Here is a 27236-nt window from a genome sequence, read left to right on the forward strand (position 1 = left end):
GTGGTAAATTATAATAGTGCACTACATGGTTTGTGAATTATTTATTGCAATCAATCTTGATATTAACTTGACAGTGATATTAAGTTGAAAGAGTTTATACTAAACTCTAAGCTCAAGTCATTTTGACATTATAGCCAGTACTGAGTTTTAAATTCGGAGAAGTCTTGAAATGCCACTGGTGTACTATTACAGGACATAAACACCTCAGCTATCTGAAATAAAATTCAGAGCAAGACTTTGTATTAATGCCAGACAAGTGTTATATATCTCTACTAGGAATAGAGTTTAAGAAGGACTGCCAGCTCAGATAATTCAATACTAGAAAATTGTTTGTTATAAAAAAAATGTTAATGTCTTTCTGCAAGGAAAAAATAATCATACAGTTTTTAAATTTTAATTTAGATGTACTGAGTAAGTGATAAATGATGAATGGAAGGAAAAGTCTGGGATCATAGCCAGAATTACCTTTCATTGCCAAGTTTTGCACAGACTTGTCTTAATGTCTGCTATCTTACCAGCAGGTCACGAGGTGCTACCATGGTCAAAAATAAATCCAGCAAAGAGAAGAAGCTGTGACTTGTCTTTTGCATAAGTGAAGGATATATTATAGGACAATATTCAGATATGTTGTTAAGACCATGTCCTAACCTGTAAGAGATTTGTCATCTTAAATAGTCTGTTTAATTTCCAAATGTATTTTCCTAAAAAAGCACATGTTTAAAAGTAAGATAAGTTCATTGTAAAATGTTGAGTAAAATAACATATTGTGCATGTTCACTGTGATCCAAGAGTTTGCTAGAATAGCAAGAAAAATGCAGAGTAGACACAAAGACAACAAAACAACCAAAACAGGGAAATTACTTATTTCCTCTGCTTCTTTTAGCTGTGGTATTTTAGAGGAACACATTACAGACAATGCAGTCTAATGTTTTAGTGTCTTGCTAGGTGTACAGTAGCAAGTGTTTAACCTTACTGAATTTTTGAAATTCTACGATACTGTTACTGTAGTACTGTTTTAATGAGCACAGATGAGTCACTTTGGCCTGCACTTCTGGAGAGACACAGTGACATTTCTCTAGAAAGATCTAGCCACTTAAGCTTCCTTAGGAAACACAGTATAAATGGCTACTCATTTGCCTCTATGCTCACAATTTACTTTTGACTATATTCCATTTTTTTTTCTTTAGAAAATTTCTGTATTTGCAAATCCAGACATTAGGTGTCTCTGATACCTTCAACATTCACAAAGCCTTAAACTCTATGGAGAAAAAGCGAAGAGTGACATAAATAGGAGGTTATTGTCATCAAGTACTCTGCCAAAATAAAAGGTCTGAGGACAAGTAATGACCTGTATGAGAATGACTATTGGTATTTTGGAGACATGCAACCACTCCCCACGTAACGTTAACCTGTATGCCATTTTAGATATATAACAATTATGGTGAAAGTGTAGGATTGAGTGAATAATACCTTGGTCATACAGCCCTAGAGGCTAGTGGTAACCACCTGTCACTTAAGTAGTTGGTCTATTCCCCAACCAGTTGGCAAAAACCTTGTGTTTGCTTTGGCCACTAGCATATTTCTGCTGTAGCAATTTGAATCGAAGTGATGGATGTATCCAAAAACACTGTCTACTCTCCGAGTTGTACTGAACCTGCCAAAAGTGTAACATAAACTAGAAATGGAGGCAGTTGGCTTCAGAGTTATAGTGGCACTTTATGAAAAATTTTGGCTGAGGTGCAGCTTTTACTTTGAAGGCAAACCTTCTCCATTTCCAGTTTCCATCACTCTTTCTAGTATTTCTACTGCTGGGCCAGTAGTTAGGAAGTATTCAAAGCATTTTTATCTGAAGAAGTACAGCTAACTGTGGAAATCTGCTAGCAACCAGTGCAATAACTGGGAGGTTTTTGGTACAGAATCTTCTTTGATAATTTCACCTAGTTAAGCAACAACCTCACAAAGTGGCTAGAGAAGAAATAATTTATGAACCTTTTTAAAATAAATAAATAAATTTTAGATAAATGTGTGATTGAGTAAAGTGTGTGTCATGTCATGTGAGAAACCTCTGTAAATGTTAGACATAATTTAATGAAAGCTGTTGTTGAGTGCAAGGTAAGAGACAGGTATTTTCAGATCAGCAGGTTGGCACGCTAGAAAAAGATCACACCATATAGCTAAGGATACAGCAACAAGTGAAGCACTGCAGTTTTATACTACAGGCAAGTGTAAATGGGAACAAGGCAAGCAAGCGACCTCAAAAGTAACCTCTATTCCCTGTAGTTTAAATGTCAGTGCTTTTCTATAATTATGCCTTTGAGACATTCTTATTTACAAAATCCAATGCTGCCCATTTTATCATTATGGGGAGCAATCCTGTTGTACATCCCACCATTGCTGGGACACTATTCTGTTATGTTGCTGAAGTGAAGTTTAATCTCCAAACACTTTATTAAAGTTTATGGATTTGGTTTGTTGTAAAACTGTGTGTTTCAATAAAATATGCTGTTCTTTCTCTTTCTCCACTGTAATAACCTAGAGTAATATTAAAAATGCATGTTAGTTGCATCCAATCTTCATTAGCATTTTTATTGAATATAACTATAGACTTTGGTCTAACTTGACAAGGTGTCAAAAAACAAATATATACCCATTTCAATTATTTATTTTTACCAGTGAAACCAATATAACATCTCCACATTCACAAATATACATTTCTGACATTCAAAAACAAAACAAAAACAAATCAGCGACCAATATAGCCACCTTTCTTTGCAAGGACACTCAAAAGCCTGCCATCCATGGATTCTGTCAGTGTTTTGATCTGTTCACCATCAACATTGCGTGCAGCAGCAACCACAGCCTCCCAGACACTGTTCAGAGAGGTGTACTGTTTTCCCTCCTTGTAAATCTCACATTTGATGATGGACCACAGGTTCTCAATGGGGTTCAGATCAGGTGAACAAGGAGGCCATGTCATTAGTTTTTCTTCTTTTATACCCTTTCTTGCCAGCCACGCTGTGGAGTACTTGGACGCGTGTGATGGAGCATTGTCCTGCATGAAAATCATGTTTTTCTTGAAGGATGCAGACTTCTTCCTGTACCACTGCTTGAAGAAGGTGTCTTCCAGAAACTGGCAGTAGGACTGGAAGTTGAGCTTGACTCCATCCTCAACCCGAAAAGGCCCCACAAGCTCATCTTTGATGATACCAGCCCAAACCAGTACTCCACCTCCACCTTGCTGGCGTCTGAGTCGGACTGGAGCTCTCTGCCCTTTACCAATCCAGCCACGGGCCCATCCATCTGGCCCATCAAGACTCACTCTCATTTCATCAGTCCATAAAACTTTAGAAAAACCAGTCTTGAGATATTTCTTGGCCCAGTCTTGACGTTTCAGCTTGTGTGTCTTGTTCAGTGGTGGTCGTCTTTCAGCCTTTCTTACCTTGGCCATGTCTCTGAGTATTGCACACCTTGTGCTTTTGGGCACTCCAGTGATGTTGCAGCTCTGAAATATGGCCAAACTGGTGGCAAGTGGCATCTTGGCAGCTGCACGCTTGACTTTTCTCAGTTCATGGGCAGTTATTTTGCGCCTTGGTTTTTCCACACGCTTCTTGCAACCCTGTTGACTATTTTGAATGAAACGCTTGATTGTTCGGTGATCATGCTTCAGAGGTTTTGCAATTTTGAGACTGCTGCATCCCTCTGCAAGATATCTCACTATTTTTGACTTTTCTGAGCCTGTCAATTCCTTCTTTTGACCCATTTTGCCAAAGGAAAGGACGTTGCCTAATAATTATGCACACCTGATATAGGGTGTTGATGTCATTAGACCACACCCCTTCTCATTACAGAGATGCACATCACCTAATATGCTTAATTGGTAGTAGGCTTTCGAGCCTATACAGCTTGGAGTAAGACAACATGCATGAAGAGGATGAAGTGGACAAAATACTCATTTGCCTAATAATTCTGCACTCCCTGTATATGATACTGAAAGTATTTCTTTAATATCGAATTATTATCTTATTTGTTTAAATGATATGACAGTGGGAATTAATTGTCATTCTAAATGGACATTTTGCTTATTATAGAGCATTTATGTTTAAATAATCTTAGGTTATGTAAGATATGGTTTCTTTAGTAAAGCTAACCTTGCTAGCACTGATACTGAAAGCTAGGATGAATGTTAAGCAGAGGTGCTGTCCTCATTTGCTAAATGTCCTGTAAGTATAAATGATGATTCTTCTGTTGAATATTATATTTTCCAATGTGAATTTTGTAAAAAAAATTATACTGATTAAATGTAATGAAGTCACAGGAAAGAGTTTATTGAATTAATACATTGCAAACAGACAATTTAGCAGCTGTTTCATATTTTATGAACGCTGACAAAAGGTTCCAAATAGATGTCTCTTACTCAGCACTTTCACCCTAGAAAAAAAATCATAAAAAAAAATCCAATTATTCAACACATATTAACATTTTACAGGTTATCCCACATGAGATTGCAGAAGGACATAAACTAAATTCTATCAGTGTATACAAAATTAATAATAATAATATAATATAAAAGATAATCTATCTAAAGACAACTAATTTAAAATGGGATTAGATGAATTACCTTTCCAACATCACGGCTCTTGGCTCTCAGTTTGTTGACCTGAGATTCAGCAATGTCAGCACGTTCCTGAGCTTCCTCCATCTCATGCTGGACCTTTCTCAGTCTGGACATGTGGGTGTTGGCCTGTTCTTCCTGTTCAGTATTAAAGTATGTTGGATTGTTAAAGAAATATCTGATCATTCATGAGAGCTATATTTACATAATTAATCATCTTTCAATATTTAAGGTCACAGAACATTTCACTCACAGCCTCCTCAGCCTGTCTCTTGTAAGCCTTGACTTTGAGCTGTAGCTTGTCCACCAGATCCTGAAGTCTGACCAAATTCTTCTTGTCCTCCTCAGTCTGTATATATAGCAAACTGTTATTTAGAACTGGAGAAGAAACAATTTAGGAAATTATGAATTTCTAGGTAAATGTGTAATCACCTGGTAGGTGAGCTCCTTCACTCTCCTCTCATATTTGCGGACTCCTTTAACAGCATCAGCTCCACGTCTCTGCTCAGCTTCAACTTCAGCTTCCAGTTCACGGACCTTTAATGCCATTATAAATAATCAGCTTTTAATAAATATTAAGAGTACAGAGAAGAAAATGGGTGGAGATCATGTGATGGAATCAAAGTGTTTTTTCTTTTTAAATATTTGAATAATAGTTCGAGAACAACATACCCTGGACTCCAGTTTCTGGAGCTGCTTCTTGCCACCCTTCATGGCGAGGCTCTCTGCCTCATCCAGACGGTGCTGCAGGTCCTTGACTGTGACCTCCAGGTTCTTCTTCATCCTCTCCAGGTGAGCACTGGTGTCCTGCTCCTTCTTCAGCTCCTCAGCCATCATGGCAGCCTAAAATATGGGTGGTATTGGAATTATTGATCAAGCATGAACAAGAATTTTGAAAAGAAAAGAAGGCTTGTAAAGTACTAACTTCCATCAGTGATAGCCTTTTTGGCCTTCTCCTCAGCATTTCTTGCTTCCTGAACGGCATCATCCACCTCACCCTGAACCTGGACAAGGTCAGCCTCCAGCTTCTTCTTGGTGTTCAAAAGACTGGTGTTCTGAATGAAAGAGAACAGTTTTAATGATGTGATTCTCACTCTCTTATATCTCAAAGTCTTGTAATGTAATGAATAACAACCTGAGAGTGAAGCAGTCCAACACGCTCGCTAGCATCAACCAACTCCTGCTCAGCCACTTTGCGTCCTCTCTCTGTCTGCTCCAGAGCGGCTCTCAGCTCCTCAATCTCAGCCACCATCAGACCATTTCTGCGCTCCACCATGGCGACCTGCTCCTTCATGTCTTCCTGTCCTCTGACTGCATCATCCAGGTGCAGCTGAGCATCCTGATGACAAACAAACAAAAGATATTATCATTGTTTGCTTGGAGGTTAATTAAAACACAAACATACACACAATCTACCAACTCACCTTGAGCTGTCCTTGGACATTCCTCAGTTGTTTCTGTGCCTCAGCAGCCTGTCTGTTGGCATGGCTCAGCTGAATCTCCATCTCATTCAGGTCTCCCTCCATCTTCTTCTTGACTCTCAGGGCATCATTCCTGCTCCTGACCTCAGCATCCAGAGTGCTCTGCATGGAGTCAATCACCCTCTGTCATGGTCCGCGGCCCGGCGTCCGAGGTGCTGATGGGATGCCCACTCCCGTGGGCGTGGCTGCTAACTCCACACCTGCATCCCATCCCGGGCGATCACCAGGTGGACTATTTAATCCTGCCCAGCCTGCTGCTCCACGCCAGTCCGTAGTCGTCCTTCAGCGATCGCAGCTCGGCGTGTTTGAGCTACCAGCCTGTCCACCTGCCTGTCCGGAATTTGGATCAAAATCAGCCCCAGCCGCCTCGACCTTTCTGAAGCTTCTCCCCACGGACCCTCACCCCTCCCTCCGGTTCCCTCGGCCCCGCTATCATCCCTCCCACAGTCCCGCTCTCGGCGTTCCTGCGCGATTCACCTCCCGGTCCCTCGGTTTTTCTGGTTCCGTGCGTTTTTTTCCCTTCTACACTCCCGGGACACCCTCAGTTATAATAAAGTTTATTTTTTGTTCTCTCGTACCTCTGTGTGTGTGTGTGTGTTCTGCTCCTGGGTCCAGCTTGTGTGCGGAACTTCGGTTCATGACACCCTCTGGCTGTTCCTCTTGATCTGCTCCATCTCCTCGTCCTTCTCTGACAGCTTCCTGTCAATCTCACCTTTTACCTGGTTTAGCTCAAGCTGAACACGAAGGATCTTGGCCTCCTCGTGCTCGAGAATTAGCTCTCTCCACATCAATCATGAGGTCCTCCACCTCACCCTGCAGCCTCTGCTTGGTCTTCTCCAGTGAGGCACACTTGGAGTTCACAGCCTCAATGGATTCCTCAGCCTCCTGCAGGCGCTGGGCAAGCTTTTTCCTATCGTTTAAATAATTTTGTTTTTATTAAGGCTGAATTGGTTGGTTTTAAGTCTGAAAACTAATTTAAACAATGAAAGTATGGTGACTTACTTGGCCTCCTCCAGCTCCTCAGTTCGCTGGATGGCATCAGTCTCATATTTGGATCGCCACTGAGCCACCTCACTGTTGGCCTTGGACATTCCTCGCTGCAGCTCAGCCTTGGCCTCCTGCTCCTCCTCAAACTGCTCTCTGAGCAGATCACAGTCATGACGTGCTGACTGAACAGCATGAGCCAGGGCGTTCTTGGCCTTTTGAACACAATCAATGTCAGATGGACAATTTTAATTAAAATCAATTTTAAAGTCTAATGCTGAGAGGATGAGATATTTAAATGGTAACAACTAGGAACCAAATTAGAGGACAGTCAAACTGATTTAAAACTTATGTGTTTAAATTAGTAAGCGCTATGATATAAAAGAAGAGAGAAAATATTTCAGACCTTCACTTCCTCCTCAACGTGTCTCTTCAGTTCCTCAATCTGCTGAGTGAAGGCCTGCTTGCCCCTTGTGAGCTGAGAAATGAGAGCTTCTTTCTCCTCAAGCTGGCGACTGAACTCACCTGAAATTAAGACACATAAATTAAGCCTACCGGTAGTTTGTTTGATTTTATCCACTGATTGATGGTACTTTTATGTCAACTCAATGTGAATAATTTCCAGAGACAGACTGTTTTTTTGTTATACATCACTTACCATTCTCTGTTTGAAGTCTCGCCTTCTGGGCATTAATGTCATTCAGCTGACGAACATTCTCATCATTTTTGACTTTGAGTTCACTTAGTTGATCCTCAAGAGTCCTGCACATTTTCTCCAAGTTGCCCTGTCAAAACGGTTAACATTTTAAAGACTGATTACAATCAGTTATAGAGATTCAAATTTTTACATTTTTAAAATCTCATGTTATTTTACCTTATGTTATGTTATGTTTATGTTAATCTTTTCTTATTTCAACAGTCATTCATACACAGGAGTTTTAGTAATAATAACATTATCACATCTATGAATATCTGCTTTTAAAGGTTTTGAAATGTGAAAAAAACAAAGTCTTTTTTCTATAAATACTGTCCGCACCTTTGCTTCAGCAACAGCCTCCATGTTGCTGGAGAGGTCATCAATCTCCATCTTGTACTCGCTCTTCTCTTTCTCCAGCTTCTGTTTGACACGCTGGAGGTTGTCGATCTGCTCTCCGAGCTCTGCTACAGTGTCAGCCTGCTTCTTACGGAGAGCTGCTGCAGTAGCTTCATGCTGCAGAGTTGATTCCTCAAGATCACGACGCAGTTTCTGGAACTCAGCCTCTCGCTTCTTGTTCATCTCAATCTGAGCAGCTGTTGCTCCACCAGCTTCCTCGAGCCTCTCGCTGATCTCTTCAAGCTCCCTGGAGAGGTCGGCTCTCTGCTTCTCTACCTTAGCCCGAGCTGCCCTCTCAGCCTCAATCTCCTCTTCCAGCTCCTCAATACGAGCCTAGTTTGAAATTATTTGGATTTATCGATTAGAACCTAAACTAAACTAGGTTTTTGAATTATAATGAACAATATTCTTTATGAAGACTGGTCGTTAGTGTTACCTGAAGTTCTTTGATCTTCTTCTGAAGTTGAGCACCAAGGGATTGTTCATCTTCAATTTTGCTGAGAAGTTGGCTGATTTCAAAGTCCTTCCTTGGTGTGGAAGAAGTATGGTTTTACGATCATAGTCCATATGATTATTGCAATGCAGTGTGTGTAAAGAAAATTATTTACAAAAAAAGCCCTACTTCTTGATTTTCTCATCAGACTGCTGCTTGTCATTCTCCAGATCCATTATGGATTCCTGGGCCAGTTTCAGATCTCCCTCCAGCTTCCTCTTGGCTCTCTCAAGGTCCATGCGGAGCTTCTTCTCTTGCTCCAGTGAACCCTCAAGCTATAAAGTCATGTCAGTTGATTCAAGTGGTTGGTATGACAATGATTCAGCACTAAAATTCTTTCCATAAAAAACAAAAAACAACAACGTAATTTTTATAGTTTTCTTACATCATCAACTTGCTGTTCCAGCTTTGTTTTGGACTTGGTCAGAGTGTTGACTTTGTCTTCTTCTGCCTGGAGATCATCCAGTGTTTGCTGATGGGCCTCTTGTAAGGCTTTCTTCTCCTTAGTCAACTTGGCAATTGACTCATCTTGAGATGCCATCTCCTCTGTCAGGTTTTTCACCTGAAACAATGTGAATACATTAAGTTTAATTTTGTTCGAGATTTTGCTGATTATTTGATCGTTTAACATGTATATTCAAAGAACAACATTACATGTTTTAATTGAACTAAGTATACAATCAAAATGAACTGAACCTTGTTTTCTGTGGCATGTTTCTCCTTCTCCACTTTGGCCAAGGTGAGCTCCAAGTCATCAATGTCCTTCTTCAGCTCAGAGCATTCATCCTCCAGCTTCCTCTTCTTAGCAGTCAGCTCAGCATTGATTTCCTCTTCATCCTCCAGTCTCTCACTTGTCTCTTTGAGTTTTGCTTCAAGCTGGATTTTGCTCTTAATGAGCCCCTCACACCTTTCTTCAGCATCGGAGAGATTGTCAACTTCCTATAATACATGTTGAACACACAAGTTAGATTATTTGTGACAAAAGTGTAGTTAAAATCATAATTTTAACTACACTTTTGTTTTAGCAAATAAATAATCAGAGGGAGAGACAAACATGTGGTCTTTTTATATCTACCTTATATACATGAACTATAGGTGCAATGTATACTTTTCTCTACTACTTACTGCAGCCACTTGAAGTTGCAGGTCATTCTTCTCCTGCAGCAGGCTGACCATCTTCTCTTCCAGTTCCTTCTTCTTAGCCAGAGCAGCAGCCAGGTCTGTCTTCATCTTATCATAGTTCTCCTTCATGTTCTGCAACTCCTTCTCAGTCTCAGCACTCTTCAGAAGAGGCTTGATCTTGAAATATACTTTCAGCCATGGCCAGTTCTTGACATTCATGAAAGAACGGATGTTGTACTGGATGGTGTAGATAGATTCTCTAAAAACCAAACATGAGAGTGTTACTTTGTGTCGTCGGATCTTAATATGAGGAAGGAAATACAAAAGAGAATACAATAGAGTTTACTATGATAATGTTACCTCCTCTCCATCATCTTCACAAACTCTTTCCTCATGACGTATCCTCTGCAGAGAGCCTGAGTCATGGTCACCAGCTCAGCCAGTTTCTCATCTCTCAACTCCTCAAGAGTGCCCAGCAGACCAGCTTTGAAGAACACCTATTTAATCATTGAAAACATAAGTACAAGTACAAAGGGACAGTTTTTGTTAATGTCTATTAATATAATGAAGTGTACCTTTGTGTGCCCAAACATGTATTGTGTGTGATCCACATCAATGGAGCCAAGCAGCTTCTCTGAAGCTTTCTTGTTGTCAATGAACTGTCCCTCAGGGATGACACTGGCATTCAACACTTTGTATCTTCAAGAGAGATACAATTACAGTTGTTACTTAGATTTTTCTTCCATCATATTCAAGTTTGTCCTTTACAACAACCATGAAACCATTTTTCCTTTCCAATATTGTAATGTGCTGTCACCTCTGCTTGAAGTCACCATAGAGGATTCTGCTGGGGAAACCCTTTCTGCAGATTCTGATGCCCTCCAGTACACCGTTACACCTCAGCTGGTGGATGACCAGGAAGTTCTCCATAAGGCCTGAGAGTCAGAAATGCATAATGTTTCAAATCTTTTCTATATTCTTACTGTCATTTTTACAGTTAATATTACTGTAGGGTACCTGGGGTCTTTGTCTCATTGGGAATCAGGCAACGGACAAAGTGAGGATGAGTGCTTCTTAAGTTGGTCATCAGCTTGGCCAGATTCTCCTGTAGATCAGCATCATTAGATAATAGGTTGATACTATTTAAAAATGAGCATTTAATTTACACACATATCTATATCTATCTATATATCTCTATATATATCTATATCTATATCTATATATATATATATATATATATATATATATATATATATATATATATATATATCAACATTCGAAAGAAGGGACTGCTCTCACAGCTAGAGATTGACGAGGTACAACACAAATGCTACGGCAAGGAGGAGTCAGGACGCCAGGTCAAGGGGGAGATATCATCACCCCCACCCGAGATTGGGTACATAGCCCCAAGTGCGATAGGAGAAGGATCATTGAGTGCGAGAGGAACTGACCTGAAAAATAGGATCATGGCCAAGCTTGAAACCTGGATCCCCCATAGCCGGTTACCAAGATTACGTGAAGTACCCTCAGAAGGTCTGCTAGATGATGGTAATGCAGCACTACGGACAATACCTACAACCACGATTACCGACACTAACAAGCTGATCTACAATACGGCAGCAGTGATCAGTGAGATGCTTGGCTACAAGTTGAACAGCCACAAGGGGCAGTACCCTCCATGGAGGAGGAGGCTAGAGGGCAAGATCAAAGTAGCACGGAGGGAGGTTAGCCAACTAACGGAGTTGCAGAAATACAGCAAGCTGTCCATACCTGAGGCCTTGGAAACTGCCAAGCAAAGACTCACAGCCTTGGCCACCCGGTTGAGGAGGTACACCAGAGAGATAGAAGGCAGGAGAATAAACCAGCTGTTCTCCACAGAACCAGCAAAGGTGTACTCTCAGTGGCAAGGGAACAATAATAATAAGAGAACAGCACCACCAAGGCTGGAGACGGAGCAATACTGGAAGAGCATATGGGAGAAGGATGCAATCCATAACGGCAATGCTCAGTGGCTAGTGGATCTGAGGGCAGACCACAGCGACCTCCCTGAACAGGGTCCAGTAACCATCACAGTGGCAGATATCCAAGAAAGGGTCTCCAGTATGAAGAGTTGGACAGCACCAGGGCCCGACATGGTTCATGCCTACTGGCTAAAGAAGCTGACTGCACTCCACGAGTGTCTGGCAGCACAAATGAACCAGCTGCTAGTTAACGAGAGACACCCGGAATCAAATCATATCGCATCATATCGGCTAAGATGAACAGGCACATGGGTCAATACATGAGCGGGACACAGAAAGGAATTGGCAAGAATACCAGAGGTGCAAAACACCAGCTACTGGTAGACAGAACAGTCAGCCGAGACTGCAAGACCAGACTGACCAACCTGTGCACTGTCTGGATTGATTACAAGAAGGCCTATGACTCAATGCCCCACAGCTGGATACTGGAATGCCTAGAATTGTACAAGATCAATGGGACCCTAAGAGCCTTCATCAGGAACTCAATGGGGATGTGGCGTACAACACTGGAGGCCAACTCCAAGCCCATAGCACAAGTCACCATCAAGTGCGGGATCTCCCAAGGAGATGCTCTGTCCCCACTGCTGTTCTGCATAGGCCTGAACCCCCTCAGTGAGATCATTAACAAGACTGGCTACGGATACCGATTACGGAACGGAGCAGTTGTCAGCCACCTCCTGTACATGGATGACATCAAGCTGTATGCCAAGAGTGAACGAGACATCGATTCACTGATCCACACTACCAGGCTATACAGCAATGACATTGGAATGTCGTTCGGACTGGAGAAGTGTAGTCGGATGGTAACAAAGAGAGGGAAGGTAGTCAGAACTGAGGGGATTGAACTACCAGAAGGCAACATTGCAGACATAGAGGACAGTTACAAGTACCTGGGGATCCCGCAGGGGAATGGGAACAATGAAGAGGCCGCTAGAAAAGCTGCAACCACCAAGTACCTGCAGAGGGTCAGGCAAGTCCTGAGGAGTCAGCTGAATGGTAAGAACAAGATCCGGGTCATCAACAAGTACGCCCTGCCCGTGATCAGGTACCCTGCTGGGGTAATAGGCTGGCCAAAGGAGGAGATAGAAGCCACTGACATAAAGACAAGAAAGCTCCTTACCATGCATGGAGGGTTTCACCCCAAGTCCAGCACCCTGAGGCTGTACGCTTGGACATTCCTCAGTTGTTTCTGTGCCTCAGCGGGAGCAGAAGGAAGGGGGCCGGGGACTGGTGAGTGTCAGCACCACAGTCCAGGATGAGACAACGAACATCCAAGAATACATTGGGAAGATGGCCCCAACTGACCGATTGCTCAGTGAATACCTCAGGCAGCAGAAACCCAAGAAAGAGGAGGGAGACGAGGAACCATCATGGAAGGATAGGCCCCTGCACGGTATGTACCACCGGCAGATAGAGGAGGTGGCTGATATCCAGAAATCCTACCAGTGGCTGGACAAAGCTGGACTGAAAGACAGCACAGAGGCACTAATCATGGCAGCACAAGAACAAGCTCTGAGTACAAGATCCATAGAGGCTGGGGTCATCACACCAGGCAAGACCCCAGGTGCAGGCTGTGTAAAGATGCCCCAGAGATAATCTAGCACAGTGGTTCTTAACCTTGTTGGAGGTACCGAACCCCACCAGCTTCATATGCGCATTCACTGAACCCCTCTTTAGTGAAAAATAAAATGTGATTTTTTTACTGGTGCACAAAATGAGCCATGCATGTCATGGCGGAGGCTCTGCCGAACCCCTGAGACCGACTCACCGAACCCCTAGGGTTCGATCGAACCCAGGTTAAGAACCACTGATCTAGCACATAACAGCAGGGTGCAAGATGCTAGCAGACAAGGCATACATGGAACGCCATAACCAAGTGGCCGGCATAGTGTACAGGAACATCTGTGCCGAGTATAACCTGGAAGTCCCGAGGTCAAAATGGGAGATGCCCCCAAGGGTGGTGGAGAATGACCGAGCTAAGATCCTGTGGGACTTCCAGATACAGACGGACAAAATGGTGGTGGCTAATCAACCGGACATAGTGGTGGTAGACAAACAGAAGAAGACGGCCGTAGTGATCGATGTAGCGGTTCCCAATGACAGCAATATCAGGAAGAAAGAACACGAGAAGCTGGAGAAATACCAAGGGCTCAGAGAAGAGCTCGAGAGGATGTGGAGGGTGAAGGTAATGGTGGTCCCCGTGGTAATCGGAGCACTAGGTGCGGTGACTCCCAAGCTAGGCGAGTGGCTCCAGCAGATCCCGGGAATAACATCAGAGATCTCTGTCCAGAAGAGCGCAGTCCTGGGAACAGCTAAGATACTGCGCAGGACCCTCAAGCTCCCAGGCCTCTGGTAGAGGACCCGAGCTTGAAGGATAAACTGCCCGCAGGGGCGTGCTGGGTGTTTTTATATATATATATATATATATATATATATTATATATATATATATATAAAAAAAAAACACAGACAAAAAAAACCATATATATATATATATATATATATATATATATATATATATATATATATATATATATATATATATATATATATATATATATATATATAAATCTATACATACTCTGAAAAGAGCAGACACGGTCTGGAAGGAACCACCCTTCTTCTTGCCACCCTTCTTGCCACCACCACCAGCAGCCTCTGTTTTCATAAACAGTAAATTTCATTACTGGAATTGAAAAAATATTTTTCACTGTATAATTTTAGCCTGCAGTATGCACATTGTAGCTATCTGTACTGGACATGGGAGTTTGTGAGCACTTTTTTTTCTTACCTTCAGCTCCAGCATGGGCTGCGTACAGGAAGCCCAGCAGTTTGTTTGAAGACTTCTGGTAGAGCTGCACAACTGAGTCATTCAGTGGGTCCTTGTTCTTGTCCAGCCAGCCAGTGATATTGTAGTCCACTGTACCAGCATAGTGAACCAGGGAGAAGTGTGCCTCAGCCTTGCCCTTTCCAGGCTTTGGTTTCTCAAATGCTTTGGTCTTGCCAAGATGCTGATCGTGCAGCTTGTTCTTGAACGTTGTGTCAGAGGCCTTGGGGAACATGCACTCCTCTTCAAGGATGGAGAAGATGCCCATTGGCTGAGAAAATGGCACAAATCATATTAAAATTTCAAGGGAGGTAACATATGCAACCACATGTACATTTCTTCCTGAGCAGCTGTTTACCTTCTCAATAAGCTCAATGCAAGCAGCCAAGTCCATACCAAAGTCAATGAACTCCCATATAATGCCTTCTTTCTTGTACTCCTCTTGCTCCAGGACAAACATGTGATGGTTGAAAAACTGTTGCAGTTTCTCATTGGTGAAGTTGATGCAGAGTTGCTCCAAGCTGTTGAACTGTAATAATACAACCATGTCTAACTTCATGGCAATAAAGTCTTTAAAGTTTAAGAAATGTGTTGAAATGTTTCAAGTGCTCACATCAAAGATCTCAAACCCAGCGATATCCAGCACTCCAATGAAGAACTGTCTGGGCTGCTTTGTGTCCAGCATCTCATTGATACGGATAACCATCCACAAGAACATTTTCTCATAGATAGATTTGCACAGAGCCGAGACAGCATTGTTGACCTGGCAAACAAGAATTTATAATTATACAAAACCATATGAATACAGCTATAATGTTTATAATTATAATATGATTATACAAGTCTCCCTTTTATGAATTACCTGTGGGACGGTCTGACCTTTGGTCACCATCTCATTGCCAACCTTGACTCTTGGGTAGCACAAAGCTTTCAGCATATCAGCCGAGTTCAGGCCCAATAGGTACGCAATCTTGTCAGCCACTGTTGGATTAAAACAAATCATTATAATACCTAATAAATACAAATACTTCAAACATTTCTCCATTATAGAAATTTTTCACAATACCCTCGGTGCCATCAGGTTCAGCCTGCTCTTCACGCTGCTTCTGCTTGAATTTCATGTTGCCATGATGCATCACAGCACCAGTCAGCTTGTAGATGCTTAACTTCTCTTCACCAGTAAAGCCCAAGATGTCAATAGCAGTCTGTAAGAAAAAAATGAAATCAGCTATCAATAAATAAAACAAAAGAAGATATTTATGGTTAAGTATAAGATTCTGTGTCAAATGTGATTTTACATCTGTTGCAATGAACTCCTCCACATCATCGATGCTCTTGACAGTGATTTCACCCTGACTGATCATTGGATAGTCATAAGGGTTAGTTGTGATCAGAAGAGCCTCTGAAAGGAGAAATGAAGTTAACTTGTTTTTTGCTTAGAATGTGATTTTAATGGTTTTAAAATTTAAATTTAGGTGTCCTGTCAGCATACCCAGAAGCTCAGGCTTGTGGCCTGTCATCAGCTGATAGAAGATATGGTAGCTCCTCTCAGCAGACAACTGGAAGGTGACACGGGACTTCTCCAGCAGATCTAAGGACAACAGATTAATTTTGACACTGTAGACATGAGACATCACAGTCAAAACTGCAAAATGGATCATACATGCATTTATTTCCTTGGCTGTCATTGGGCGTGTTTGAAACTTTTTTCAGTTCTGTTGCTTTACTTATAACGTGCTTCACAGTATACCTTATTATACTTTAAATGTTCCGTGAAGTTGCAATATGTTCCTACTTATACTTACACACGATAACTGCTGGGTTACAGTATATAACTTATATATATAGCGTAACCACACTGTTCATGCATCCGTGTGTTCCACCACAACAGACAATATTACTTCTTCTGAAATTAAGTGACTCATCTCTTTATGTGCTGTAAAATAATTTCTATCACAGATAATGGTAATTTACACTGTGGTTCAAACTTACATGTTTCAATATCAGCTGAGGCCAGCTTGCCAGATGTGCCAAAGTGAATCCTGATGAATTTACCCTACAGGGGTAGATCTTTATTAATATTGCCTTTCATGAGAGCAAGTAGTAAAAAGCTCATTTACATTAACTCATTTTAATCACTTACAAATCGAGAGGAGTTGGCATTCCTCACAGTCTTGGCATTACCGTAGGCCTCCAACAGAGGGTTGGCAGCAACAATCTGATCCTCAAGAGAGCCCTGCAAGAATATATTGTGTTTATGTGAGCTGATCTTCCAAAATTGATTTTCTTTTTCTGTCACAAAGACTTTGACGCAGAATAAAGAATCTACCTGTATTTTGCCAGCTGCTGGCTCAGCCTTCTTAGCTCCAAGAGCTGCAATTGTTGCAAAGTACTGGATGACACGTTTGGTGTTGACAGTCTTTCCCGCACCGGATTCTCCACTGGGGTTTAGGGGACACATTGTTAAAATGCCTTTATATCGTTTTTATATATTTTGCATACAGTTTTTATTATACTCACGTAATCAGGACAGACTGGTTCTCACGATCTAAAAGAAAAACATATAAGCATGTCTTGAATAATCTTAGTATTCATTTATTTCCTATCACTTATAAGTAGCTATGTGGTAAGAAGCAATTTTTTTCACGCAATGATTAATGGTCATCTCTTTAAGTAGAAGTCCTAAATGCATTTAAAGGCTTTAATAGGAAATTGAGCTTACCAGTGAGCATGAACTGATAGGCATTGTCAGAGATGGAGAAGATGTGGGGTGGAGCCTCAATCCTCTTCTTTCCTCTGTATGCTGCTACACATGTAGCATCATATACAGGAAGCCACTTGTAGGGATTGACGACAACGCAGAACAACCCAGAGTAGGTCTGTATCATAGACAATAAATATCATTTAAACATTTACAGATCAGCATGATACTTTCCTCTCACACACAGCAATGTGAAAACTTACGTAGATCATCCATGATGCATAACGCTCTTTGAGGTTAAACAACACAGATGGCTCATTAAGGTGGGTCATCATGGCCATGTCCTCCATCTTATCAAACTTTGGAGGGTTTCTAGGGTGGATTTCATCCTCCTTTACAGTGACCGTCTGAATAGATCCGTCTGAATAGATTTTAATGATCCATCAGACAACTTCATCTTTCACAGTTCGGCATTATATATATATATATATATATATATATTTTTTTTTTTTCTAAATCACATCAGAAACAGCAGTATGCGACATTACGTGATGGCAGAGCTTCAGTTCATCCTTTGTCATTTTTTTTTTTTTTAATAAATAGGACAGGGGGAATGAATGAGAGAAAGAGGGGGAGAGAAAGAAAGAAAACCAAAGGGGAGAAGAGACGGTGAGAAGGGGGGGGAAGAGAGAGAGAGAAAAAAAAAAAAAAAGAACTCCTGGGTCACCTGTATGGAGAAAAACAAACAAACAAACAAACAAACAAAAAAAAAACAAACAGAGGAGACAGCAAACAACAAAGAGCAACATAATAATAGAGAAAACAAAGCACCATCACAATAAACTAGCTAGTCATAGATATCAATATTTACTAAATAATAAACGATATTGTGCAGCACGCAAGATAGACAGCGCACAGTGTGCTTTGAGGCAGCCGCCAAGAAAGCTTTAGTCCGCGTCTGTGAATACCCATGTGTGCATACCTGTGTGGATCAGCATGCTTGCATTCCAAAGGTTTCTCCATGTAATGATCTGCTAGGGAGTGTGGGGGGGCCACAGCCCCGTCCTCCAGGGTGTGAAGTGGGTATGGAGGAGATCAAAACTCCAGACATCCAGAGGCCCCCAGAACACAAGAGACCATGGAAGACCAACAGAGGGGCAGCCGCGCCACTGTTCCAGTAAGAGCTGAGGAGAGTCCCAGATGAGGGCTCGCCCAGCAGCCGCGGAGCAGAAGTCAGGGGGAGTTGCAGTGACGCGCCCGTGAGCTCCGCCGGCCCCCAGCTGTGCCTGAGTGACCGAGCCCCAGGCCGAGAGGCCGGGGGCACCCCACCTCCAAAGGGGCCCGAGCGAGCCCCAGGCCCCAGGCCCCGACAAGCGGCCGCCAAGGAGTGAGCCGGTGTGTACCCGGACGCCCACCCCCAGACACAAAGAACCACCAACACACCGACACCTGAGGGAGTCCGCCACCGGCAGGGGAAGTGGTGGTGGGTGGAGATAGGCCTCCAAACCTTGGAGGGCCTGAGGTGTCCCCAGAGAGGTGGCGTCTGATACCCAACCTGACATATAGACACAGACATACAGGCACACACAGACACAAACATCCATTCCCACCCTCATGCTCTCATATGCACTCACTCCACACTCAACCAACGTGGAGACAGACATAAAGAGACGCTGTACACACAATCACACTCCCCAAGCGTACTCTACAAACCGGGTCTAGGTACCCTTGCCCCTGGAGGGGGGAATTGCACCCAGACCCAGGTGGTGTTACCCTTTTCCCTGCGGTGGGGAGAGGCAGACCACCCCGACTCCGCAGCAGCAGGGAGGCCCCACACCCCAGACCGCAGTCGGACGGCCAACTCCTCCTACTAGCCCTCCCGCTCCAGCAGGCCGCAGAGAATGGGGGTGGGAGAAGACTCCAAACCTCCCTCCACCCGCTCATTGTAGTGTTGATGCATATGTGTTCTAAGGTGCAATTAAAACCCAGGAGGGCATGGAGCTACCTGCCAAGGAGCAGCAGGTAAGCGCATAGTCCCTCCTGCTAGCCCTCAATGACTAAGTGTATTTAAAATTGAGAGGTGGGCAACGACGTCAGGGGTGAGGTATACACCCTGATGGTGATTTGGACTCCGTGATTGTGCCCACCCCCAAGATCCTATATGTATGTGTAATGAGAGTGTGAATAATGGGAATGTCTAAGTTGTGGGATAAAATTGAGGCAGAGGCAGCCAGAAGGGGACGGGGGGGGGGGGGGGGGGGGGGGTAGCCTCCTCTGCACCCTGGTGACATACCCCCACTCCAAGGCCCTGCATGTGTGGGTGGTTGTGGAGGAGCGGGAAGAGGGAGGCAGCTGGAGATGGGGAGGGAAGGAAGGGAGGGGCAGGTAACCCCTCCCTGGGGCCAGCTCCCCCGCTGACCCCAGTAGGCACCCCCACCCTCCGCGACCCGCCAGGGAAGGGGGGCCCAGGCCCATCAGACCGGGGCCCAGTGCAGTAGCGCCCCCCGGCTCCACAGAGCCCTGGACAGTCCACCCAACCCCACCACAGAGAAAACTGCACCCACCCCACCATCCACACATCTTCCAGACTACATAAGACGGTAAACGCCCAGGCTGAGATCTTCCTCCACCTCTCCTGTATCTCCCCCTCCTGCAGAGAGTTCCTGAAGAGAAGAAAGCTCCTGCAAGATGTGACCATCCCCCCCACCAGTTGAAGAGCCCCCCAGGCGGCTCGACGCACCGGCGGCACCCTGCTCCAGGGCCGGGCCCCCATGCACCCACCCGCCCACAACCCCGGCAACACACCAACCAGGACCCAAGCCCCGGAGGCCCGGCCCGGGCCCCAGCCCAGAGACGGAGCGCCCCCAGAACCTCACGCCCATCCCGGACCCACCCAGGGGCAGCCAGGTTGCCAGGTCAGTAACCCACGTCCGTCAGCACAGACCCTCCCCTAGCCCCGCTGCACGCAGCCGCGAGGAAACAGTCACCTGAGAGCCAACAGAGCCCCCAACCGGACGTGACCGTTCCCCGGGTTGAGCCCCCCAAGGAAGATGCCTCCGGGGAACCCCCCGACGCCCTAAGCCTGTCCCTACCCCCTCACCAATCACAACAGTGAAGGCGGGACCAAACTATGACCCCCCACCCCCACTAGGTGATGGAGCTGATAAAAGGGGCCCAGAGCAATTGATCTAATGTGGTGGCAGAGGCTGTGTCAAGACTAATGTAATCTAATAGATAATTTCTATATTGGTTAGAATTAAGATTATTTTTATTTTTCCAGTTCATGAGGACTGTTTTCTTGGCTATGCATAGGGCAGTGAAGATCATATGGGCTATATTCTTTTCTGAAGTGACATTATCTAAGCTGCCCAGTAGACACACTAAGGGGGAAGTTGGAATGTTACATTTCAGACACTTTGATAAGTCTTCACATATCTCGCGCCAAAACTTTTGCACTGGTGGACAGAACCAAAGAGCGTGGATGTAATTGTCTGGTGTATTGCCTTGACAGTGTGAGCAGTTGTTGGAAGATGTAAAGCCCATCTTGAACATCCGATGACCTGTATAGTGCACTCTATGAAGTATTTTGTATTGTATTAATTGCAGACTGGGATTTTTAATTAATTTAAAAGTTTTTAAGCAAATCTGAGACCAGAAGTTTTGGTCTAGGTTGACTGATAAATCTGCTTCCCACTTTGCAGTAGGAAGGGATATTGATTGATCTAATTTAGAAAGTGTTCTGTATATTTTAGATAATAATTTGGGGGATTTAAGAGTAAGAAAATGTGCCGCACTTAGTGGTGTTTGTAATTCAACTTGACTGAGGTTAAATTTCTTTTTTACTATGGATCTAATTTGTTGATATTCTAAAAACCTTGTCTTGTTGATCCCATATTGTTCAACTAGTCTGTCAAATGGAATAAATTCTGTTCCCTCTAATATATGTTCTAAGTATTTAATTCCTTTACAACTCCATTCTGGGAAATTAATCATATTATTGTTTTGTAATATGTCAGGGTTATTCCAGATAGGTGTACGTTTGCATGGGATTAATGAAGACTCCGTTATTTTTAGAAACTCCCACCATGCTGTTAGAGAAAAGCTGATGTTGATACTTTTAAAGCATTCATGTCTTTTGATGTTTGAGCTAATAAATGGTAGGTCTGAAATCTCTAGATCCTTGCATAGTGCCTGTTCAACATCTAGCCAGGGCTCAACTAAGAAGGTATGTTTTAACCATTCTGAGATGAACTGAAGCCTGTTGGCTAAGAAGTATTGGTGAAAATTAGGCAGATCTAATCCTCCTCTATCCTTGGTTCTTTGTAGCGTTTTTAAGCTAATACGCGGGGGTTTATCTTTCCAAAGGAATTTGGAAATATATGAATCCAGAGATCTGAACCAATCTTGTGATGGTTTGTTAGGGATCATCAAAAATAAGTAATTTATTTTTGGCAAGATCATCATTTTTATAGTGGCGACCCTTCCCATGAGTGATATGGGTAAAGATTTCCATCTAGTCAGATCGCCTTCTACTTTCTTTAGAAGTGGGATGTGGTTTAGTTTAGTTAAGTCTGAAAGCTTAGGAGAGACATTAATACCTAAATATTTAATATTTCCGGATTGCAGTGGGGCAGAGGAAGAATTATGGAAGGAGCAGTTAATGGGGAGAACTGTAGATTTTGGCCAGTTAATTGAATAATCTGAAACTCTTGAAAACCAGTTTATTAGAGTAATTACCTCAGAGAGGTTGGTTTGTGTGTTTTGCAGAAAAAGCAACACATCATCCGCATAGAGACTGATTTTATGTTCTATGTTCTTACATTTTATGCCCTTAATTGTTGTAGCCTGTCTAAATGCTGCTGCTAGAGGTTCGATAAAAATTGCAAAAAGTGAAGGGGAGAGTGGGCATCCCTGTCTGGTGCCCCTCAGGAGACAGAAGCTGGAGGATGTCTGGTCATTTGTTCTGATACAAGCCGTTGGGGAATTGTATAATATTCTTATCCAGTTTATGAAAGAGTTTCCAAAACCAAATTTGTGTAAAGTTGCGAATAAAAATTTCCAATTAACTCTGTCAAATGCTTTTTCTGCATCTAGAGATAATATTATGGTTTCGATGTTTTTATCGTATGAGTAGTCTATTAAATTAAGTAATCTACGAGTGTTTGTTGAGGAGTGCCGACCTTTTATGAAACCAGTTTGGTCAGGATGAATTAAGAGGGGGGTCATTTTCTCTAATCTCTTTGAGAGAGCTTTGCAGATTATTTTAAGGTCTACATTTAAAAGAGAAATTGGACGATAGCTTGAGGGAAATAAAGGGTCTTTTCCTGGTTTTAGCAGGAGACTAATGTTGGCAGAATTCATATTTGGTGGTAGTCTGCCCTTTTCCTCGATTTCCTGCAACATGCTGTGGAATACTGGTGCCAAAATTGTCCAGAATTCTTTGTAGAATTCTGCAGGGAAGCCGTCTGGACCTGGAGCCTTATTATTGGGCATACTTATCAGGGCTTCCTGGAGTTCACTTGGCGTCAGTGGCGAATCCAGTTCCATTGCTTGACTGTCTAGTAATTTTGGAAGAGTTACGTTGTCAAGAAACAGATCAATTTCATTTTTAGATGGGTTTATTTGTGGTGAGTATAAAGTTTCATAGAAATCCCTAAAAATGTTGTTTATTCTTCCAGGATCATATATTGTGTTCCCCGATAAATCTTTAGCAGCACATATAGTTATTTTTTCTTTATTTATTTTTAGCTGGTTAGCTAGAAATCGACCTGATTTGTTACTGTGTTCAAAATTCTGCAAGCGAAGTCTTTGTATAAGGAATTGTGTTTTTTTATTAATAGTTTCATTTAATTCTAGTTTTGTTTTGCATATTTTGTTCAATGTTTCCTGATCTTGGTGGGACGCGTAGGCTTCTTCTAGTGATTTGATGTTTTTTTCTAATTCCTGAATATTTTTGTTTTCTTCTTTCTTTTTGTGTGATGAGCAGAGATGGGCAGTAACGCGTTACTTGTAACGCGTTACTGTAATCTGATTACTTTTTTCAAGTAACGAGTAAAGTAAGGGATTACTATTGCAAAAACGGTAATTAGATTACCGTTACTTCCCGTAGGAACGCTGCGTTACTGCGTTACTAAAACCGTGATTTCTTTGCGAGAATGTCTCACGACAGTGACAACAGCTGTGTGCAGATCAACAATGGATCACATATCGATTGTGGGAGAGAGTATGAGCGTGCAGTGTTTAAAGCGTGGAAGTACTGACCTTACTTTGAGTTTGATTCCATAAAAAGTGACAAAAACATTAGTGTCCGCTGTGCGTGGGAAGAAAACTTCTTTTTACAGCGAAAAAAACCCCTAAACTTCCGAGCAAGCACCGAGTAGCTACGACGTGATGCACAACTGACCGCGGCACACCTGCACCAAGGTAAACCTCCGCCTACCCCTAGTCCTGCTTTACAGGTGAAAATAGAGCAACAGGACCGCTGAGTCTTTGACTTTATTTATTTTCTGCTGCGTTTCACTTGCATCTATTTGAAAGACTGAGTGTAAACACAAAAAATATTTTATTTTATGAGCTGGAATGTGCAGAAAACAGGTTTCAATGTTAAACTAATTTATTCAAGTCAGAGAATGTTGCAGATAATTAAATTTTTGCTTGATGCATAAAGTTAAAAGATTAAAACTAATAAAACAAGTTAAAAAAAGAGACTTTTCCATTTGATTACATTTTGTATGATGGATTATGTAGAAAAAGTAGAATTGGGCTGAAAGATCTATCGCTTTATCACCTCTTCAGGTTGTAAATCGTGTTTTTAAAAAGTAACTAAGTAACTAAGTAATTAATTACTTTTGAAAATAAGTAATCAGTAAAGTAACGGGATTACTTTTTTGGGGAAGTAATCAGTAATTAGTTACTGATTACTTTTTTCAAGTAACTTGACCAACACTGGTGATGAGAAAGAAATTATTTTACCTCTCATCACAGCTTTCTCTGCTTCCCATAGAACAGAAGCAGATATTCCGGGAGTGTCATTAAAGTCTAAATATGAAGTCCATTCCTTTTTAAAGTATTTAATAAAGTCTTCATCTTTAAGTAGTGATATATTAAATCTCCAGTTTTTACTTGGCGTAGTATTATTCTTGTGCATTAGTGTTAAAGATACAGGAGCATGATCGCTGACAGCTATAGGATGAATCTCAGTGTCTGAAATGTCACACAGCAGTGAGCTGCTGACCAAAAAATAATCCAGACGAGAGTAAGAGTGATGAACATGCGAGAAAAAAGTATATTCCTTACTGGTGGGGTGAAGAGAGCGCCATGCATCGCAAAGACCAAAGTCGTTCATATACTGTTTGATTATATTTGTGGACTGCCAATTACGCTGAGTTCCTGTTGTGTTGAGCCTATCCATTTCTTCATTTAGTCCAAGGTTGAGGTCACCGCCAAGAATGAGTGTGCAATCAAGGTGTTCAGAGAGTGCACTAAAAAAACCGTGGAAGAATGAGGGTTCATCAACATTTGGACCATATATACTAACAATACATAGTTTTTTGTTCAATATTGATAGTTTAATAATTAGAAATCTACCCTCTGGATCTATAACTGTATCGAGTACTGTAAAATTAACATTTTTATGTATTAAAATTGCTACTCCCCGTTGTCTAGAATTATAACCGGCTGCAAACACGTTAGGGAACTCAGGTGTTTTAAGTTCATTTAAACCTGTGACAGGTTTGTGAGTTTCTTGTAATAAAACAACATCTGCCTGTAGTTTTTTAAGCTGGTTAAATATTTTTAACCTCTTTCCTCTGGTGCCAGCTCCATTTACATTCCATGTGACAAACCTCAGCATGCCCTTAATTGTGCGTGTATGTCTAATGATGTATGCTGGGTGTTTCGTTTAGACAGGTGGAGAGAATATGGAAACATCCCTTGTTTGTAAATAGAAAGAGAAAAAGAAGTGTGGTGAGAGACTCCATAAGTCTGACTATGTGTGTGAATATTCACTAATATGAACAAGCGTGGCTTGCTTATGTGTCCTGCAAGTCTGTGCGTGCTGTGAGGCTGTTGTGAATGTGCTGCCGTTGAGCTGATGTGTTTGCGTGATCGTGTTGTGAAAATATGGAGAAATAGAGGGTGTTGTTTGTAGGTGAGTGGGGAAGTAGGTGATCACAGCAGTGAAAGACAAGAGAAAGAAAGAAACCACATGAACTGTGAGCGACAACAAAAAAAAAGAAACGAAACGGAAACATTCCAATTAAAGCAATGACGGAGGGTGACGGTGTTATATCTGCTATGACATCATATTGATATTACTAGCTTAAACTCATGTTAAAGGAGAGAGTGTGAATGAATAAGAAAAGAGTGTAGCGGGTTCTTATCTGGAGTGCAGTTAATATAACCACGGTGTGGTGCCGAGGTCGCGGTAAAGCTGTCCGTCCACGTAGAGCCGGTCCACGGCGATGACAGCACGGGAGCCTTTCTGGATGAAGCTACGTCGAACTGGGAACAGGACCTTGCGTCGTTCCAGGATCTCTATGGGGAACTGGTCGTTCACGCTGAAGTCCGTTCCTTTCAGCTCTCTGCCGCGACTCTTCACCTGTTCCTTCTGTTTGAATTGACTGAATTTGGCCACAATAGGCCGTGGTCTCCCGGTCCGCGACCGCGCGCCCCCCAAGCGATGTACTCTATCGAAGTCGATGTTCTTTACGGTGTCCTCCGGCAGCTTCAGGTGGATTTTAATGAAGTTTTTCACCGTTGCCTCTGCGTCCTCTCCGGCAGTTTCTGGAATACCAGAAAACACAAGATTATCTCTCATGCTACGGGCTTGTAGATCGATAACGGACTCTTTTATTTTTTTATTTTCAATGTTTAGCTGGGTCACGTTATCGGTGAGAGATTTAACCGACTCCCGTAGCGTGGCATTTTCAGCGGCAAGCGTTTCCACCTGCTGCTGGCTGAATTCCAGGGATTCTCTCAGAGATTTAAATTCCCGGTGTAAAATCTCCACCAGGGACAGCCTCGCATCGAAACTGGACAATCGCTTGTCGATTGACTCCAGGATTTCTGCGATGTCTTTGCCGGCAGGCGATGTTGTACCGGGGGAGTCTGCCTGGCGACTTCTCTTCGATGACGGCGTCTCGATTTTGGCCGGGGAAGATGCACTCTGGGCCTTATGCATTACTAAATCTTGAAAACAGCGGTCGATGTAATCTTGGAGAGCGTCTAAACTCTCCCCGTTGTCCTCCAGGGTGTTAGAGATGATAAAACAGATGTTGTTAGTTATATGACAATTGATTAGTATATTTGGTAATACTGAAGCTTGGAAAACCTTTGTTAAACTCTATGCTACCATTTGCTTTTTCTCCGCCAAAATCTCCGGCGTCTGACGTCACCTACAACATCACTTCCGTCACTTACCTCTCACTTCGGCATTATATATTTAACAAACAGATAAAGTACATAGATTATTCATCTACCTTTCCTGCGTCTGTCTCAACAGTGGCTTTACCACCCTCCTTCTTGACGAGTTTGCCCTTGACATACATCTCACCAGGATCAGTTACAAAGAAGGCCGTCTTGGCATCAAATGGAGCAGTCTGGGCCTCAATCCTCTCCTTTTCTGGCTTGCGGAGGTAAATGGCCGCTGGGCCATACTGCTCCATCTCCGCGTCTGTGCTCATGGTGGCACTTTACTAGAGACTGAAAATATGACCAAGTGAAACATAAATCATATGCTTAGTGCACAACCCATAATTAATTTCCATTGTTTTAGATTTATGGAATTTACCACAGGTGATGCAAATAGAAACTCCTTAATACCCTGTGTACGTCAAGGTGCTATTTTATTGCAATGCTTTATGAAAAGGACACACAGGCAAGCACACACATATATATAGTTTA

The 27236-nt window shown here is 42.6% G+C and overlaps 1 protein-coding gene and 1 pseudogene across 2 annotated transcripts in view; both read right to left on the reverse strand.

Moving 5' to 3' along the window:
* Positions 1-27031, reverse strand: part of LOC146633879 (myosin-1B-like) — a 39213-nt pseudogene extending 12182 nt beyond the window's left edge. The window contains exons 1-29 of the transcript XR_014906143.1: positions 26813-27031; positions 17597-17740; positions 17355-17511; positions 17153-17180; positions 16962-17073; positions 16776-16868; positions 16625-16688; positions 16125-16223; positions 15931-16034; positions 15699-15837; positions 15495-15613; positions 15246-15395; positions 14991-15161; positions 14597-14903; positions 14387-14463; positions 10803-10890; positions 10603-10720; positions 10361-10484; positions 10146-10282; positions 9789-10044; positions 9360-9602; positions 9049-9225; positions 8793-8938; positions 8607-8697; positions 8114-8503; positions 7736-7862; positions 7484-7602; positions 7096-7292; positions 6901-7003 (exon numbers count right to left, since the gene is read on the reverse strand). The product of XR_014906143.1 is annotated as a myosin-1B-like (transcript). The remainder of the gene's footprint in view (positions 1-6900; positions 7004-7095; positions 7293-7483; positions 7603-7735; positions 7863-8113; positions 8504-8606; positions 8698-8792; positions 8939-9048; positions 9226-9359; positions 9603-9788; positions 10045-10145; positions 10283-10360; positions 10485-10602; positions 10721-10802; positions 10891-14386; positions 14464-14596; positions 14904-14990; positions 15162-15245; positions 15396-15494; positions 15614-15698; positions 15838-15930; positions 16035-16124; positions 16224-16624; positions 16689-16775; positions 16869-16961; positions 17074-17152; positions 17181-17354; positions 17512-17596; positions 17741-26812) is intronic.
* Positions 4411-6213, reverse strand: LOC146633881 (myosin heavy chain, skeletal muscle-like). The gene is made up of 8 exons (XM_085352879.1): positions 6037-6213; positions 5748-5951; positions 5542-5667; positions 5285-5455; positions 5045-5149; positions 4866-4961; positions 4619-4750; positions 4411-4428 (listed from the first exon to the last, which is right to left on the reverse strand). Exons 1-8 carry the CDS (start codon positions 6199-6201, stop codon positions 4411-4413), a joined length of 1017 nt encoding a protein of 338 aa, XP_085209005.1. The 5' UTR covers positions 6202-6213.
* Positions 27032-27236: the final 205 nt, after the last annotated feature.

This window comes from Diplotaxodon limnothrissa, linkage group LG4, assembly GCF_057381915.1.
Source record: "Diplotaxodon limnothrissa isolate DT_005_m linkage group LG4, D_limnothrissa_male_GT1.1, whole genome shotgun sequence".
Lineage (NCBI taxonomy): Eukaryota > Metazoa > Chordata > Actinopteri > Cichliformes > Cichlidae > Diplotaxodon > Diplotaxodon limnothrissa.